Here is an 18,038-nt window from a genome sequence, read left to right as displayed (position 1 = left end):
ACACCGTCTCAGGGCTTCAGCTTGCAAAGCACCTTCCTGTTCTGTGATCACATTTGACTTTCAGGAAACACAGTCAGGTGGTAGGAGAAGTGAGCTGCCCAGAGTCATACAGCAAAAATCCCCTACTCAGAGCTAGGGGATTCCTGACTCCTGGCCCCGGTCAGTGCTCCTCTGTCTCTTGTGCTGGTGTGATTTTCCCATTCGTAAAATAGTCTCAAGCCTCAGTTTTGCCATCTGTAAAATGGGGCTTCCAAGGATGCCTTCCATGTGAGGCTTTGGTGGAGGTTAAACAAGTTAACTTATGTCATTACATTTATCACAGGTCCTGGCAGGTGGCAAGTGTTGGATAAAAGACAGCCATTGTTATCACCAACTGATAATACTTTATCTTATTGGTATGAGATTATTAATTAATGAGTTAGTTTTTCTGATTTAAAGAGAGAATAGCCTCTGGGGAGCTGCCCTGGCCCTGAAGGGTTGGCACCCCAGGTGCCATGTCTGTGGGGAACCTGGGCCTTGCCGGATGCTGAATTGAGGCCTTTTCCTTTTTACCCACAGCGGATGCTGTGTACCTGAACTCAGATGAGGAGCGGCAAGAATACATCCTTACCCAGCAAGGCTTCATCTACCAGGGCTCAGCCAAGTTCATCAAGAGCATACCTTGGAATTTTGGGCAGGTAGGGCCACACTCTGCCCCTCCTAACCATCTCTGGCTTGCTGTAAGTTGGGCCCTGGGTCTGAGACAAAATCAGAAAGTGTAAGCAAAGTCTCAGAGTCACCCACCCCATACTGTCAAGGATTCAAGGGCTCTGAAATGGCTGGTGGCTCAGAGAGGGCCCAGGCCAGACCTGAGGTCACACAGCAAAGGATGGTGCTGTGCACTGTGGGAGCGGCAGCTCAGAGGCAGAGAGCCTGTAGGAGCTGTGGGGCTGGCGAGTACCCCAGGAGGGAGGAGGGAGCCATTCACGGCCATAGCAAAATAGTGGGCAGCACTTGGAGAGCACTGACTGTGCTAGGCATGTACTGAGAGGGGCTTTAAACCATTGTCTGAATTAGTGGTTCTCAAACTCGAATTATATGTCTAAATTGCCAGAAACATTTGCGTTAAAATACATTTTTAACATACTGGTGCGCAGTGTCCTAGGGAATAGCATGAGCAGAAAGCACAGAGGTGGGAAAGTTTACGTTGTGCCTAAGAAGTGTCCTGCAGCTAGGGGAGCACTTGCATGAGACGGGGCCCCAGGAGATGACCTGGGAGAAGTCCACAGTATTCAAGCTGTGAACAGCCCTGAATGTCAGGGCGATGGCAATAGGGAGTTGAAGAATGAATGGGTCAAGCCAGGGGGGACTGCTCTAAGTCATGGAGGGAGGCCTGTGATAAGGCCTGATTTGGGGCAAGGCCACAGACGCAGAGAGCCGGGAACAGACCTGCGAGCCTTTGAATGTGACTGAAGTGGTCTGAGGGATGGTGACAATGAGAGATTTTGATAAAGACAGCACCTAAGCTGCAAGGATGAGAAGGTGTGAGTCATAGAGAGAGGGGCAGAAAGAACATTCCAAGCAAAGGAAACAGCATGTGCAAAAGCCCTGGGGCAGAGTGAGTGCGGTTGAGAGTGGTGAGAGGTGAGGTTAGGATGGAGTGGGACACCGATCATGAAGGACCTTGCAGGGAAGTCTCCATCTTACTCTGGGGGCAGTGGAGATGAGTGATGAGATTAGATTTACATCTTTGCAATTTATACTTTGGTTCCAATCAGCGCAGTGTGTGGGGGTGGGGGAGGAGGGACACTTATCAGCTCTGCGGGGTGAGTCAGGCTTTAGGGAAGTGAAGGTTTGGCTGTGGGGGCAGGGAGGGCAGTGGCTGGGCCTGAGGTGACTGAGGGCAGTCAAGCTCCAGGGACCCTGGGCTTTCCTTCTACTCCAAGTTCCCAGGACCCCCGCCTCCCCTGCACCCCCGCCAAGTCTGGCTGCAGGCACACCCCACCCCCTTTCTCATACACTCAGTCATCGTCCCATCCCACCTCCCCCCCTTTCCTGGGCCAGGAAAGCTGGCACCACAGCAATGTGACAGACCCAACCCGAGCCTCCAGGTGTGATGTGTGAGGCAGAACAGGGGGGTTCCCACAGCCGCTGGACTTCAAGGCAGGCTTCCTGGAGGAGGCGACTTCTCAGCTCCCTCATCCTCCCTTCTTTCCTCTGACACAGTTTGAAGACGGGATCCTAGACATCTGCCTGATGCTCCTGGACGTCAACCCCAAGTTCCTGAAGAATGCCGGCCGAGACTGCTCCCGCCGCAGTAGTCCGGTCTATGTGGGCCGGGTGGTGAGCGGCATGGTGAGTGAGCGCAGGCCCGCCTCAGGTGATAATGGAGACCAGGCCCTGGGCTGTCACGGCTGGGGAAACCTGGGAGATGATGAGTCTCAGCTAGGAGACCTTGTATTTGGACAGACAAGATGTACACAAATGAGGGTAAGGTCGTGTGGTCCCGCAAAGCAATTCATTCATTCATTCACCCAGCAAGTATTTATCAAGTGCTACCCATGTCCCAGGCACCAGGGAAAAGCAGGTGGAAGACATGAATGGTCTCTCACTTCCTAGAGCTTCCATTCTAGGGAGTGTGAGAGAAGACAGGAGTTAACCACAGGATCATGTGAGCGCCCAGTCATGTTGCAATGCACTCTCAGAGCCAGACGTGTGATAGTGTCTGACCACAGGGTGCAACCACAGTGGAGGACTGGGGGACTTCCCTAAGTGATGATTCTTGAGCTGATGTAACTGGGAGGAGAAGAGCGTCCCAGGCAGAGGGGACCGCTTGTGCACAGGTTCCCCGAGGAGGGATGACTGGCAGATTTGAGGAGCAGAAAGGAGGCCAGTGTGACCGGAACAGAGAGCAAAGGGGTGGTGGTGGGGGGGTGGCGGTGGTTGGGGAGGGTTGCAGGTGGGCTGCAGAGGGGGCGGGGCCAGACCCTGCTTGGCTCAGGGCCAGGGCAGCAGGATGCTGAGAGTCTGAGGGCAATGTCACCATCTGGGCAGGGTCAGAACAGCCCCTGTAAAACTCAGATCATGCCGCCTGCCAGCCCCCGCACACATTCACATCCCCAGCATCATCCTCATGACCCTGACCCCTCTCCACCTCCTCCACCTCCTCTCCCACCGCCGCTCCTATCTCCAACCTCCCCATCAATCATACCTCGGGATCTTTGCACCTGCTGCTCCTTCAACCTGGAACGCCCCTCCGCTGCCTTTCACCACGTGCTGAGTTCGTGCCCACTCTATCACAGCCGTCACTAACCCCAGACTTGGTCCCTCTGATGCTCTCGTGGGTCACAGGTCAACTGCAACGATGACCAGGGCGTGCTGCTGGGGCGCTGGGACAACAACTACGGGGACGGCATCAGCCCCATGTTCTGGATCGGCAGCGTGGACATCCTGCGGCGTTGGAAGGAAGATGGCTGCCAGCGTGTCAAGTATGGCCAGTGCTGGGTGTTTGCAGCTGTGGCCTGCACCGGTGAGTGGCAGGTGGACGTGGCGGGGCCTGGAACCGCCCTCGGCTTCCAGGAACTAAGGCTGAGTCAGGGTCCCTGTGGCCTTCTCCCAGGCCTGATGTGTAACAGATCCTGGGAAAACTTGGTCAAGTAACAGGACGTCTGACCCCGGTGATTATGGGGTTTCTTCTCTTTTTTAATATTTATATTTATTTGGCTGCACCAGGCCTTAGTTGCAACATGCAGGACCTTTAGTTATGACACTTAAACTCTTTAGTTGCAGCATGTGGGGTCTAATTCCCTGACCACAGATCAAAGCCCAGCCCCCTGCACTGGGAGCTCAGAGTCATAGCCACTGGACCACCAGGGAAGTCCCAGCTGTGGGGTTTCTGCAGGGAGTTGAATAGTGGATCAGCCCAGGGACTGGAGTTGGACTTCCCGGTTTGAATCCCAGCTCTGCCTCTAATCCCTGGGCAAGAGAATCGGGGTCTCCAGGCCTCAGTTTCCTCACCTGTAAAACGGAGACAGTGGTAACTAACCTAAGTCACAGGGAGCTCTTAGGACCCAGGGGAGGTCACTTAGCACAGTCAGTCAGGTTAGGTTGGGTTTCGGGGTTTCCAGGGACATCTGGGATTCCTCAGCTGGGTCCTGGGACATCTTCTCTGTGTCCGTTAGTTGGCCAACAGTAATTGGACAGATATTTGCAGTGACGGGCACAGTGACACACTTTTCTGTTCTGCCAGACTGCTCACACCCATCCCTCTCTGAATCATTACAGCATCCCGACAAGCTGCTATTATTAGCTCCTCTTAGAGGAGGAAGTGGAGGCTCAGAGAGGAGAAGTGGCTTGGCCAAGGTCACAAAGCTGGCGATCTGCACAGCCAGGAATGGAACCAGGTGGGCCCGCTTCAGGCACAGCCTCCTGGTCTTAGACTGTGAGGATGAGGCCCCCGAGGGACCCCATCCCCGGGGACAGGAGTGGAGCCTTGCTCCTGGGTCAGTGGGGACAAGCCTCCTCCAGCCTGCAGTCTGTACTCTGAAACTTGTCGTGATGGGGTAAGGCCTGGAATTGGAACACCAGCTCTCCCCACGGGCAGCAGAGAGTGGGGAGTGTCCCTACCCAGGCCAAAAGGCACAAGAACCAGGCAAGAGGTGGAAGGTCACAGCTGCTCCTTCCTCCCTCCGCCCAGGGCTCTCTCATCTCCTGACCTGAATCTGGGGCCTTCGGGGAAGTTTTTGCCCTGATTGATGGCAGGCACTGGGCAAAGTTCACATTCCTGACTCTCCCCCATCGCAGAGACTCAACCTCATCAAAACTAAAAGTAAAACAAAAGTCCTACAGGTTGTATTTAGTAGGCCTTTCTGCTTCACTTCTTTTTTTAGATGTTACTTTCTTTATCTTACCCTGAGAATATGTTGCTTTTACATTTTACATAAAAAGTATATTAAAAAATGAAAGGGAAAAAGCATGCATAATCCCTTCTGTCAGGAACACCCAGCACCACTATTTGAGCAGGATTCTGTGGTCTATAGATGCCGATTGACCTCCTGCCTCCTCGTTACCTACCACTGCAACACCAGCCTCTCTGAAAACCGTGCCTCGACACAGTGCAGGCCCTCCTGGTCCACAGTGGAGCCCCAGACCACTGGAACTCTGAGCCAGAGAGGATGAAACAAGGCCCAGAGAGGTGAAGGGACTGGCCCCAGGCCGCACAGCCTGGAGCAGCTGGGGCTGGAACGGAAGGGTCCTGACTTCTGTTGCCTCCTGCCTACCCCACTGCTCACTCCTCTCTCTGAATCTGTCATCCCTTTTCTCCTTTCCTTCCTCCTTCTCTTTCTACTTCCTTCCTTCATCCCATTTGACCAATTAGTCTGTGCCGGGTCTTGCAGGGCTCTGGGACTGTAACATAAGACAGATCACTCACTGCCCTCAGAGGACTAATTAAAGAATCCTTCACATACCCATATATTGAGAGTGATGATGCATCCCTAGTCTTACTGTGAATGCAGATGATGGGGTAATCTAAATCTGGCGGGGTGGCCTTCCTGGCTGAGGGATGGGCATACGCCAGTATCCTGGGGCAGGTGGGAACAAGGCGTGCTGGAGGGCAGTGTAGCTGGAGCAAAGTGTGCAGGAATTGATCAAGGGCCAGATCCTGCAAGGCAAGGCCCATAGTGGAGGTTTGGCCTTGACCTTGAGGGCCATGAACAGCCATTGAGGGTTTAGCAGTAGACTCTTAATGTCAGATTTGCGTTTAGAGTCTTCTTTTGTTAGCTGTGAGGTGAAGGCGAGAGGCGGGCAATCAGCAAGGTGGGCACCATTGTCTGGGCAAGGTGATGGCACAACCTCACCACTTGGACAATGGGTACAGTGCTCCCTGGGGTACAGATGGGTATGTGGAGGCCTAGGCAGAGCAGATGTCTCTAGGGCCCTAGCCTACCCCCTAAACTCTCTCTACCATGTCTTCCACCCAGTGCTGCGGTGCCTTGGCATCCCCACCCGCGTCGTGACCAACTATAACTCAGCCCATGACCAGAACAGCAACCTGCTCATCGAGTACTTCCGCAACGAGTACGGGGAGATCCAGAGTGACAAGAGCGAGATGATCTGGTGAGGGGTTGCCCAGTAGGGAGGGTCACCTGAAGAGGAGATGGGGTGATGTCTCAGACGAGGTCACCTCTGAACTGGGTTTAAAAGTTGAGCAGTATTTGGACAAAAGGAAACAGGACTTGGAGAGGCTCCCAGGGAGGCAGGAACAGCAGGAGCCAAGGCCAAGAGGAAGGAAAATCAACACAGGATACATGAAAGGAGAACGCCTTGTCCAGAGTCTGCACTGCAGGCTGGGGGTCTGGGCTTGATTCCAAAGGCTTCAGACTGGAGAGGAGTGGTCTGATGACTGTGGGGATAGATCAGAAGGAAGGGGGTGGGGTGTGGTCCAGGTGGGTGTTGATGGGGCCTGAATCCAGGCAGAGCCTGTGGGCTGGAAAAGAAGGGGCAATCAAGAAATCAGGAAGTCAAGTCAGCTGGACTTGCAGAGCCACTGAGAGGGGAAGGGAAGTGGGCAGAGAGATTGAGGGGTTGAGGATGACTCTCAGTGTAGGAAGGAATACCTGGCTGGGACCCTTGGAGGAAGAGCAAAGTGTTGGGAGAACGTGATGGGCTCAGTTTAGGACAAGGCAAGTGTGAACAGCACATTGGAGGTGACCACGAATGTCTGCGTGTGAGTCCGGCTCCATATTCTGCTTTGTTTCCCCAACAGGAACTTCCACTGCTGGGTGGAGTCGTGGATGACCAGGCCAGACCTGCAGCCGGGGTACGAGGGGTGGCAGGCCCTCGACCCCACACCCCAGGAGAAGAGCGAAGGTGGGTTGGGCAGGAGTGGCCCCATTACTGAGATGAAGAGACAGAAACTGGAGGGGACCCACCCACCTGAGGGACTCCCCAGAGAAGGGCAGAGAAGGGCAGAGCTGGGATGCTAACCTAGGCCTGGCTGACTCCAAAGGAACTTTGAGTGTTGGTGTTTTATGAAACACCTTTTTCATAATTTGAAAAGCGATTCATGCACATTGTGAAAAGCAGAAAATATGGAGAAGCACAAAGAAAAAAAATCAAATAGCATCTTTGTCCTCTTCCCCTGAAAGAAATTTCATTAACATTTACACACAGTTTCCAATAATTTTAAATGACTCTTTTCTCAGAATAATATTTTAAATGCACACAATATAACACCTATATTGAATATAATACCTTCATAAAGATGAAGCTTCTTTCTGCTACTAATGTTAAATCAGGAGTGGAAAAAGGGTTGAATTCCATTGAAACATGGTTATCAAAAAATATTTAAATATTTTTGTGATACAGTAATATATGTGTTACATAACATGATCTAGTGATAGAGTCAGTAATTTCCCTAATCTCTTGATAGAGATGAACATAATCTCTATTTTCAGTTATCTGTGACAACTATAAAGATATATGAAAATATCTGTGGTTCTTATGAGTGACAGGTCACAAGTGCACGTAAGACTGTGGTTTGTGGTCTGCTCACACAATCAAAAAAAGTGTTATCAAAATATAATGAAAAGTATGAGGTGATTATTTTTTTGTTTCCTGTCCAAGTTCATGAACTCCTGAATTCTATTTGCTGCACCTTGGGGGGATCCATGGGCCCCAGGTTAAAAACTTTGGCTGCACATGACCTTTTCTCCTGGCCCCCTTGCTTCTCCATATAGCATTAGCAGATCTGTATCAGGTCATTTTCTGTGATTTGAATTTTAATTGAATGTTATGTTCCATCAGATAGATGCATTGTAATATAGCTACAGCCTCTAATCCTCAACATTGCAGTTGTGACTGGTTTGAGGCAGTTGTAAACCACACCTAGATAAGCATCAAGCTGTCTTGTTCATGAGTTCTCTTATTCATTCCGTCAGTACACACTCCCTGCGTCTGTGTCGGGCACTGACTGCTACTCTCATTCTGGGCAGGAAACCAGACAGACACACGCCCTTGTAAAATATTGCCTACACTTGGCTCCCTCATTTCCTAAAGTGCCTTGGGATACATTTCTCTTTATCAAACACATACCGGATAAGAGTTTGAGTCCTCATTTGTAGGTACAAATGTCATCACATGAAGCCAGGACTCGGAGAGGTTAAATGAATTCTCCAGTGTCACACAGCTAATAGGAGGCTGTGCTGAGATTTGAATTCCAGAAGTTGAGTTCCAGAGTCCCCTGGAATTCTCTTTTTTGACCGCATTGTGAAATTTGCCAGCTCTCAGTTCCCGACCAGGGATTGAACCCAGGTCCGAGCAGTGAAAGCGCAGAGTTCTGACCACTAGACCACGGGGAACTTCCTCTCTGGGAGTTCTGAGTTCTTATCTGATGCTGCTGTCTTAGAAATGGAGTTCCTGGGTCAAAGCGCTGTATCATCTTGCAGGGTTTACCCACATGTGGTTTGATTGTGGAAGGTTTGGGAGATGCCATCCTCCCATCAGCCCAAGTCCATCTCTGTCTCCTCCTGCCCCCACCCCAGGGACTTACTGCTGTGGCCCGGTTCCCGTTCGTGCCATCAGGGAGGGCGACCTAAGCACCAAATACGACGCCCCTTTCGTCTTTGCTGAAGTCAACGCTGACGTGGTCGACTGGATCCGGCAGGACGATGGGTCTCTGCACAAATCCATCAACCACTCCCTGGTGGTGGGGCTGAAGATCAGCACGAAGAGTGTGGGCAGAGATGATCGGGAGGACATCACCCACAACTACAAGTACCCAGAGGGTAGGTGCTGGGGCTCATCACTGCCCTGCAGATAAGCAGCTGGTTTTACCAGCCCGGTGGGCATACCTGTGTATGTGTGTGTGTGTATTTTATCTGGCAGCCTGCTCATGACAGTGATCTGTAGGTTACTGTCTATTTCAAGAAATTCCTTAGAAACAAGTACAAATTTGACACACGCACTGTGTGGTGGGGAGGCAAAGGTAAAGGATTACTCATTTAGGGAAAAGAATTTTATATTCCACAAAAGGATTCCATTTGGTTTTTAAGCCTCACTTTCTTGGTTGGTTTGACTCTTAGTAAAACTGGAAGGGACGGCTGTTATACAGGAGAGGCATGCATCGTAACAAAAAATTAGGATGTCCATGTTTATTAATAGTGCGTGCATCCGTGTTGAGTTGCTTCAGTCGTGTCTGACTCTTTGTGACGCTATGGACTGTAGCCCTCCAGGCTCCTCTCTGTCCATGGGATTCTCCAGACAAGAATACTGGAGTGGGTTGTCATGCCCTCCTCTAGGGGATCTTCCCAACTCAGGGATTGATCCCATGTCTCTTACATTTCCTGCGTTGGCAGACAGGTTCTTTACCACTAGTGTCACCTGGGAAGCCCCTTATTAACAGTACTCATTAGTCATGGGAGCTACAATAGATGGGCAATTCCATGCCTTTTTACTGCAGTGTATTTGTGCTGAAGAGGCTTGGAAGTCCAGAGGGGCCGTGTAAGAGAAGCTCCATGGAAGAGAAACTGTAGTGTTTATCATTGCAGTGTTTCATATAGAGCTGGGGAAGTGGGTATGAAGGAAGATTGGAAAGGTTTAAAGAGAAATGGACCAAAAGAAGCTTAAAGATAATAAGATGGGCTCAGTCAGACACAAAGATGGAGCTTCTTTTTGCTACTAATGTTACATCAGGAGTGGGAAAAGAAAGTGGTTTAGTTTGCACATTCAGTGGCTGATTCAATAGACAGATATATTTGAAGCATCTACTGTGTTCCAAGCACAGTAGGTTTCACAGAAGTGACTAAGAAACCACAGCCCTCGTCTGACCCCCATTGACCTTTGAAGGGCTGCCTGGGGATTGGCTGTGAAGTGGCCATGCTCCTGCAGGAAGGGATAAAACAGAAGGAAAAGATGCTTTCCCTGGCCTCTGAAATGTCTAGAGCTGTTGATTTAATAGAAGAAATGGATATATACCCAACAACACTTGGGAAAAAATAAAAGGCACATAGGGGAGAAGTAAATGGTATAAAGGAGGGGCAGTGCTGCTGGAGAACTCAACAGTTGGAGAAGTGATGGAAAGGATTTCAGGTAAAAGCAGGCCCTGTGCAAATGCTTGGAGGTGAGAAAGTTTGAATTGTATTAGTGCCTGCTAGGCACTAAGCACTGTTGTAGGCACTGGGTCTGACTTAAGATTAAGTGAAACACAGTCTTAGTCCCCAAGAGACTTGAGAGGGTAAGCATATGAACAGAAAAAAACCCTAGTGGGCCAAAAAAAACCATAAACAAACATGGCAGCTATGAAACTCCAAAAGGTTTTGTGAGTCAGTCATCCTGGGGAAGTAGTCAGAGAAGGCATCCTGGAGGAGGGGTCATTTGGGGATGGGTCTTGAGGGATGTATAGGAGTTTTCTTGTGGGAAGTAAATAAAATACTCTTTCCTCTTCCTGGCACAGTAATGTAAAGAAGGGGCTCCTTCTGGGTGCTCTGAGTCACCAAGACTTTGAGAAGCCAGCTTGCTTTGCCCCCAGCTTCCTCTTCATTGATCCCCTGTCCAGCTGTGATGAAGCTCTCTACCCTATCCCCACAGGGTCCCCAGAGGAGAGGGAAGCCTTCACAAGAGCCAACCACCTGAACAAACTGGTTGATAAAGAGGAGACAGGGGTGGCCATGCGGATCCGTGTTGGCGAGGGCATGAACAGGGGCTGCGACTTCGACGTCTTTGCCCACATCACCAACAGCACCCCCGAGGAGCACACTGGCCGCCTCCTGCTCTGTGCCCGCACCGTCAGCTACAACGGGATCCTGGGACCTGAGTGCGGCACCAAGGATCTGCTCAGCCTTTCCCTGGAGCCCTACTCCGGTAAGGTTCTGTGTTCCTGGAGCAGCTGTTGACCACACTGACTGGATCGTGCCCTGAGCATTGAGCATGTACAATCTACCTCACTGCGGGGCTGGTCTTATCCTTGGCACTTTATAAATAGCAACCCAGTTCTTTCTTATAACAGAAGTAGGAGGTGGATTCTTTTATGGCCCCTGTTTTCAGGTTGAGAAGACTGACAACAGAGAGGTTAAGTAGCTTTCCTAAGGGCACACAGGTAGGAAGTGACAGGATAGAAACTTGAACCTGTACTTGCAGCAACTATTCTGTTATGTTTCAGCTCATCTTCATGTGACCCCTGAGTGCTTTCCCAGACTCTCTACTTACTGCCCCTTCCAGCACATTCCTTCCCTCTGTCTCTAGTAACTCACGCTGCAGCTGTCTCTCCCCAGAGCCCTTTAGAGAACCTCTCCTGTTCCTCTGGAGGTTCTCAGGCTCAGGGAGAAGAGATTCAAGACTAGTGGTGTCCAGAGAACTGTCGGAGATATGAGAATGCTCTATGTCTGTGCTGTTTAGTGCGGTGACCACTAGCGCCATGTGGCTATTGAACGCTTGCAGTGTGACTCGTGCAACTACGGGTCTAAAGTTTTCATTCCATTTAAACAGCCATATGTGGCCGAAAGATGCCATATTAGATAGTGTTGCTCCAGCAGTGATGGGAAAAGCCTTGATCTTCTCTTCTTAGGTTTCTATCTTTTTAATTGGGGGTATAGTTGCTTTACGTTGTTGTGTTAGTTTCTGTGTCCAGCAGAGTGAATCGCTGTGTGTTTACATATATCTCCTCCCTCTGGGACCTCCCTCTCACCCCCTGCTCGCTATCCCACCCCTCTAGGTCATCACAGAGCATTGAACTGAGCTATACGGTAGCTTCCCATTAGCTATCTAGTTTACACATGGTAGTGTATATATATCAATCCTAAATTTCCAATTCACACTTCTCCCAACTGTGTCTACCCGTCCATTCTCTATGTCTGAGTCTCTGTTCCTGCTCTGCAAATAGATTCTTCTGTGCCATTCTTCTAGACCCCACATTTATGCACGAACATATGCTCCAGGGCCTGGCTGGGCCTCCCTGGGAGCAGATCCTCTTCCATGTTTGGGGCTGAGATGATGTCAGAAGCTCACCCAGCCCTCACCCCTGGGCTGAGCCTCTGTCGCTCTTTCTTCCTGGTCGGCCGCCTGCACAGTCATTGTCCTCTTGATCCGTTTCACTGCCTGCTTTGTCACCACGCCTGGTTATCTCCCTAAAAATAAGCCGGGGGCCCTGAGCGGGGCTGTGGCTAATGAGGTCACTTAGTGACGCAGCGTGGAGCCTGGTCTCTCCCCCAGCAGCCCTTTCCTGGCTTCTGCGTTTGGAGCCTACGGGCATGAGGAGGACAGGGGAATCTTGGAGTTGGGAGGGGACCTGGGAACAGCGTGGTTTCAGTAGAACATCAGTCAGCTCTAGGGCCTTTATCTCAGGCCACGGCAGGCACTCCTGGAGCTGTACTCCAGGACAGAGCAGACTCGGTCGGGGTCCTGGAGCAGCGGGGAAGCCTTGGGGACAGAGCCAGTTGGTACCAGAGCTAGGGCCTCAACACTTTCACTGCTAAAACACATATGCAGAGGCCAGACTTGGCCTTGAATCTGGCTCTGCCACCTTCTATTATTATTGTTAATTATTGGTCACACGAGGCAGCACGTGGGATTTTATTTCCCAGTCCAGGGATCGAACTGCTGCACCCCTGCCTTGGGAGCGTAAGGTCCTAACTACTGCACAGCCAGGGAAGAACCTCTCCCACCTTCTAGATGTATAGCCTCGGGCATCACACCACACTCAGCTGTCAGTCTTGGGTGTTGACCCGCCCCTCGCGGGTGGCTCTGAGGACTGAAGGAGATGTGTGTTCTGGAGAGATCTGGAAGATGTACAATGGTGCCCAGCCATGGTGGGGCCCTTCACGCCCCACTGAGCAAGCGCAGACAGGTGTGGGGAGGACAAGAAGCACCTTTGCTGAACAGCTGCTATGCTGGACAGTGCTTTCCAGGCTGGGCTCAGAGCTTCCTGAGTCATGGCCAACCCTGCCTGTGTCCGGAGGACGGGGGTCTCAACTCTGCCTCCGGGCCCCAAGTCAGGGGCAGAGCTCCGGCCTTCCAGGTGTGTGGGATGTTTGGGATACACCCAGGTCCTAGTTTCTGCAATTCTGCCTGCAGGCTGTGAGCTCCTGGGTATTTCTCTTCTCTGTTTCAGGCCTGAGCTTCTCTATTTGAAGAAAGGCTGGTTCATCTTTTCTTTTTTTTTTAAGTAAAAGGTTGATTCAGGGAGGAAACCCACTCCTTAAACAGAGTGGGGGCCACCTCCGAAGGCAAGAGAGACCCGGTTCATCTTTAGAGAGCGCCAGCCCCGTTGTGCGAACACCTGTCAGCTCTTCCTCACATTCAGCACTGCTTCAAAGGGCGGAAGGGTCTTTCCTGGAATATGTTTCATGAGGTGAAGCCCAACCTGAACCAAGATGCCAGAGTAACTTCCTCCCAGGCTGCTGTTGAGTCACACTTCGCCTCCCAGATATATCTGGGCTCCTCACAGCATTGTTCTGCTTCAGCCACACCCGCTGGTGTTTCTTCCTGGGAAAGTGTTCACAGCAGAGGGGTCCCACCTGCTCCATAGACCCCCGAGGGGCACAGCCTGTTGGGAGAAGGCAGAGGAGGGCAGCAGTTTGGGGCGTTGCCCTCAAGCTGGAGGGTGGGGTTAGGCCAGGATGCACTATTAAGGCCTCCCAGGCCAAGGTTACCCTGAGACTGATTCTCCCACCCTCTGAGACCCTGAACTTTGGCTGAGTTGCTGGTTATGCTGTGATGATAAGATCCAGGGGATTTCCACATGCTGGTGGACAGGAAGCCAGGCCTAGGACAGCTGAACTGAAACCAGCAGCCCTTACCCCAGCCTCCTGGCTCTGCGGCTCTACCCCTTCCTGCCCGCGCCCCCTCTCTCTGGGGCCCTCACCCCTCCAGGTGGGGCAGCACAATCGCTGTGATGATCAAAGGGACCATCTAAGGAATGAGTGACACTAACCGCACACGTTTCTTTCTTTCGGCCAGCGCTGGCCCGAAGCCAGGCCAACGCCACTAGCCTGTGGATGGCAATTCTCGAAGGTCCAGTCCCACCCTGACCTCAGCCTCCTGGAAAAGTTAACAGTGGGGGCCACCCCCTCCAGGCTCCTGGAGAGCCATGTTTTCCTTCTTCTCTGTGGAACTGGTCAGAGTTTCCACTCCACTCCACCAAGTCCTGACCCAGGAATTTTTCACTCCTTTTTGTCCTTTTTGGCAGAAGCTGTGTTTTTTTCCCTTCTATGTCATCGGAGCCGAGGTTGGGGCAGGTCCATCCGGGGAACGAGTGACGAGAGGGCTGGGCGCTCATTTTTCAGAGAGCAGGATAGGGGACACCAAGTGTGCAAGGCCAGGACCTAGACCTTGACCCACGCAGAGAGAAGGTGGTCATCTGCTCAGGCCTTCACGGTTCTGTAGATGACCTCCCAGTGGGTGCTCACTGGCTTGAGCACCCCTGACCCTTGTTAATCTCCCTCATTAACCGCGAACTCAGGTCCCAAACTCAGAGCTCTCAGCAGACAAGAATATGAGCCTGAGTTGAATGAACTTGACTTTGTTTGCTGGTGTTTGTTTTTACCAGCTTCCTCCTACTTGTGGTAAATAGACAGGTTTGCTGCAAATAATGGTAACAAGATTCCCTAACCAGAAAAGGTTGAAAAGTATGAAGCAAGCGGACTGAAAGAAAAATAATGAGCAAATAATGAGGATTTACTCAGATGTGTGAAACATCACACGAGTGACTGGAGTTTGGGAAACTCAAGTCTCTCGCGGGGAGGAAGGGAGCAGATGACAGAAAAAGAAGAAGCAGCATCTCCCATCATGGTTGACTGGGCTCCACGGAGTCTCAGCACCATCCTTCCAACATTCTTGTTTGATGGGGGAGGCTCTGCTTGCAATGCAGGAGACCTGGGTTTGATCCCTGGATTAGGAAGATCCCCTGGAGAAGGGAATGGCAACCCACTCCATATTCTTGCCTGGAGAATCCCATGGACAGAGGAGCCTGGTGGGCTACAGTCCATGGAGTTACAGAGAGTTGACATTACTGAGCATCTCTCTCTCACACACACACACACACACACACACAGAAAAGATTTCTCCCAAGGTTCTCTGTGACCACGTGAACAAGCAGGGCCTGCCATAAGCCTGTGGATTCTCTCGCTCTTTTTTTAAAAAAATTACAGTATAGTTAATTTACAATGTTGTGTTTCTGCTGTACAGCAAAGTGAGTCAGTTATACACTTATATACGCTGTTTTCTCCCAGACAGGTCATCTCAGAGTATTGAATAGAGTTCCCTGTGGGTTCTTATTAGTTATCTAGTCTAAATATCAGAGAAGGCAATGGCACCCCACTCCAGTGCTTTTGCCTGGAAAATCCCATGGATGGAGGAGCCTGGTAGGCTGCAGTCCATGGGGTCGCTAGAGTTGGGCACGACTGAGCGACCTCACTTTCACTTTTCACTTTCATGCATTGGAGAAGGAAATGGCAACCCACTCCAGCGTTCTTGCCTGGAGAATCCCAGGGACGGGGAAGCCTGGAGGGTTGCCGTCTGTGGGGTCGCACAGAGTCGGACACGACTGAAGTGACTTAGCAGCAGTCTAAATATAGTATGTATATGTCAATCCCAGTCTTCCAATTTATCCCACCTCCTCCCCTCCCCCCACTGGTAACCAGGAGTTTGTTTTCTACATCTGTGACTCAATCTCTATTTTGTAAATAGGTTCCTTTGTATCATTTCTTTAGATTCCACATATGAGTGATACCATTTGATATTTGTCTTTCTCTGTCTCTCTTCACTCAGTATGATAACCTCCAGGTCCATCCATGTCACAGCAAATGACATTATTTCATCCTTTTTTATAGCTGAGTAATATTCCACTGTGTATGTGTACCGAATTTTCTCTGTGGTATGTGGATAATCAGTCCAGTTCCTGTGCCCTTTTCCACTGCTCCTGCCTGCCTCTCACAAGCTGACCCTGGTGCCCTAGGGCTTCCGTGTTCTTGTCTGAGAAACAGGGCTAAGATCCACACTTTGCTTTTCTGCAGTAGGGAGGTTGGCCCTGCCAGCTTCGTTCTCACCCCCATCGCTGTGTGACTTTTGCTCTGAACTGATCTCTGGTCTTATCTCTGCCCTATGGGATCCAGATGCTCCTGGGAACAGAGAGGGAACAAGCAGAAACAGAGCAGGGAGGTCGTCTCCCCAGGCTCACACAGTCAGTCAGTGGTCCAAACAGGACCAACTCTCCCCTTCTGAACACTTATGGGCAGAAGTGTTTCTTCATCTGTAAAATGGGTACAATTCCACCAACCTCTTGGGGGAAATGGGCATCCTGAGAGGTAGGGTGACTCACCCAGCATCCCCAGGTAGCAAAGGGCAGAGGCAGGATTAAAACCCAGGCCACTCCTCCCACTTCCTTCCTGGGAGTGCTAGAGCCAGGGCAGGTGGGCAAAGTGCTGGGACCCACCCAGTCATTCACCAGCTGTGTGACCTCAAGTTCATCCCTTGCCCTCTCTGTGCCTTGTGGAGGTGCCATAGGAGAGGTGGGGGTCACAATTCAGATGGCATGAGTCTTCTCCCCTCTTCCCTTCTGCAGAGAAGAGCATTCCCCTTCGAATCCTCTACGAAAAGTACTGTGATTGCCTGACCGAATCGAACCTTATCAAGGTGCGGGGCCTTCTCATTGAGCCGGCTGCCAATAGCTACCTGCTGGCCGAGAGGGACATCTACCTAGAGAATCCAGAAATCAAGATCCGGGTAAGGGCTGAGTCCCCAGGTCCAGATCCCACACCTGCATGTACCTTCCTCCCTGCAGACTCAAGATCTCTGATGCCCTCTGATCTGAGGGTTCCTCAGATCTAATTTCATCAGAGAAAAGCATCGTGAAACAGAATTTGGGACTCACAGCCTCTAGGAATGAATCCGCACATCCCAGAGTAGTAGAATCATGACATTTAGGGATCTCAGAACTGTGGACCCTTAAAAGCTAAACTCCTAAGGCAAGATTCTGAGGTCCTGGGGCCCTGGTGAGGCAGGAAGGGGTGGAGTTGTTAAGGGCTCAGTCTCTGGAGTCTATTCATCTGTAAAATGGGTGTTATAAGGATTAGCTGTGCGTCTACAGGAAACACATAGGCTGTATCCAGCATGTCATGAGGGTGCAATAAAAGCTGATTAATACTGACCATCAGCGTCATCATGATCATCACAGTGATTCACTTGGAGCAGTCTCAGCCCCAGGTCCCCAAGTGCTGCCGTTACAAATAAATGGTAAAGGGCAGGGGGTGGCGGGGTGGGGAGTGAGTGCTGTGTGCCGGACAGTCTGCTAGAATCTTGCATATGTTAGCTCAGTGAATCCTCGTGAGAACCCTGCAGTCAGGCATTTCTCTCCTGTGAAGAAACCAAAGCTCAGAGAAGGTGGTATCTTTGCCAAGGTCACACAGCAAGGAAGGGACAGAGATCAGCCTGCTTCCAAAGCCTCTGATTTTTCCACCCCAGACCTTAGAATGAAGGAGGCACTTTACACATCCCGTGGGTCACGTGGAGCCTCTCTGCACCTCCATGAAGGAGGAGGCCTGGGCAGGAGTCATCATCCGTGTTTTCTGGGCGAGGCGAGGAATGACAGCGGCGGAGCTGCGCAGACATGGGGCCAAATTGCTGCAGAGATGGACCTGGCTCATTTGGGACCCTGCCTGCCCTGGAGGGGCTCTGGGCCCCTCTCCCTCTCTGCTGCCCCTGACATCCACCCCGTGTCTCCTCCAGATCCTGGGAGAGCCCAAGCAGAACCGCAAGCTGGTGGCTGAGGTGTCTCTGCGGAACCCGCTCACCGAGGTGCTGTCAGGCTGCACCTTCACTGTGGAGGGGTCAGGCCTGATCGAGGGGCAGAAGACGGTGGATGCGTAAGTGCCCATCCCTCCCCCCAGGGCCGGGAGCAGAGGGCGGACGCTCGCGCAGGGGACGGGTACCCTTGGACGCCAAGCCCTGGGCTATAACCCCCTCCTCTCATCACCCACACACTCACCCACACTGGTCTTCGTCCAAACACCTGCACATCAGCTGCATCCTGCACACACGGTTCACACACCTGAACAGGTACACATTCA

At 51.4% G+C, this 18,038-nt stretch overlaps 1 protein-coding gene across 1 annotated transcript in view; it reads left to right on the top strand.

The window, feature by feature from the left end:
• The window catches only part of TGM2 (transglutaminase 2), a 33,663-nt gene that overhangs the window by 13,269 nt on the left and 2,356 nt on the right, over nucleotides 1-18,038 (top strand). The window contains exons 4-12 of the mRNA XM_069546956.1: nucleotides 559-677; nucleotides 2,206-2,334; nucleotides 3,331-3,508; nucleotides 5,961-6,096; nucleotides 6,746-6,849; nucleotides 8,523-8,765; nucleotides 10,567-10,839; nucleotides 16,535-16,695; nucleotides 17,698-17,834. Of these exons, the coding sequence (XP_069403057.1) occupies nucleotides 559-677; nucleotides 2,206-2,334; nucleotides 3,331-3,508; nucleotides 5,961-6,096; nucleotides 6,746-6,849; nucleotides 8,523-8,765; nucleotides 10,567-10,839; nucleotides 16,535-16,695; nucleotides 17,698-17,834 (1,480 nt within the window). The remainder of the gene's footprint in view (nucleotides 1-558; nucleotides 678-2,205; nucleotides 2,335-3,330; nucleotides 3,509-5,960; nucleotides 6,097-6,745; nucleotides 6,850-8,522; nucleotides 8,766-10,566; nucleotides 10,840-16,534; nucleotides 16,696-17,697; nucleotides 17,835-18,038) is intronic.

Source organism: Ovis canadensis, chromosome 13 (assembly GCF_042477335.2).
Source record: "Ovis canadensis isolate MfBH-ARS-UI-01 breed Bighorn chromosome 13, ARS-UI_OviCan_v2, whole genome shotgun sequence".
NCBI lineage: Eukaryota > Metazoa > Chordata > Mammalia > Artiodactyla > Bovidae > Ovis > Ovis canadensis.
Note: the sequence above shows the minus strand (reverse complement) of the source record. Positions and strands in the feature narration are given on the sequence as shown.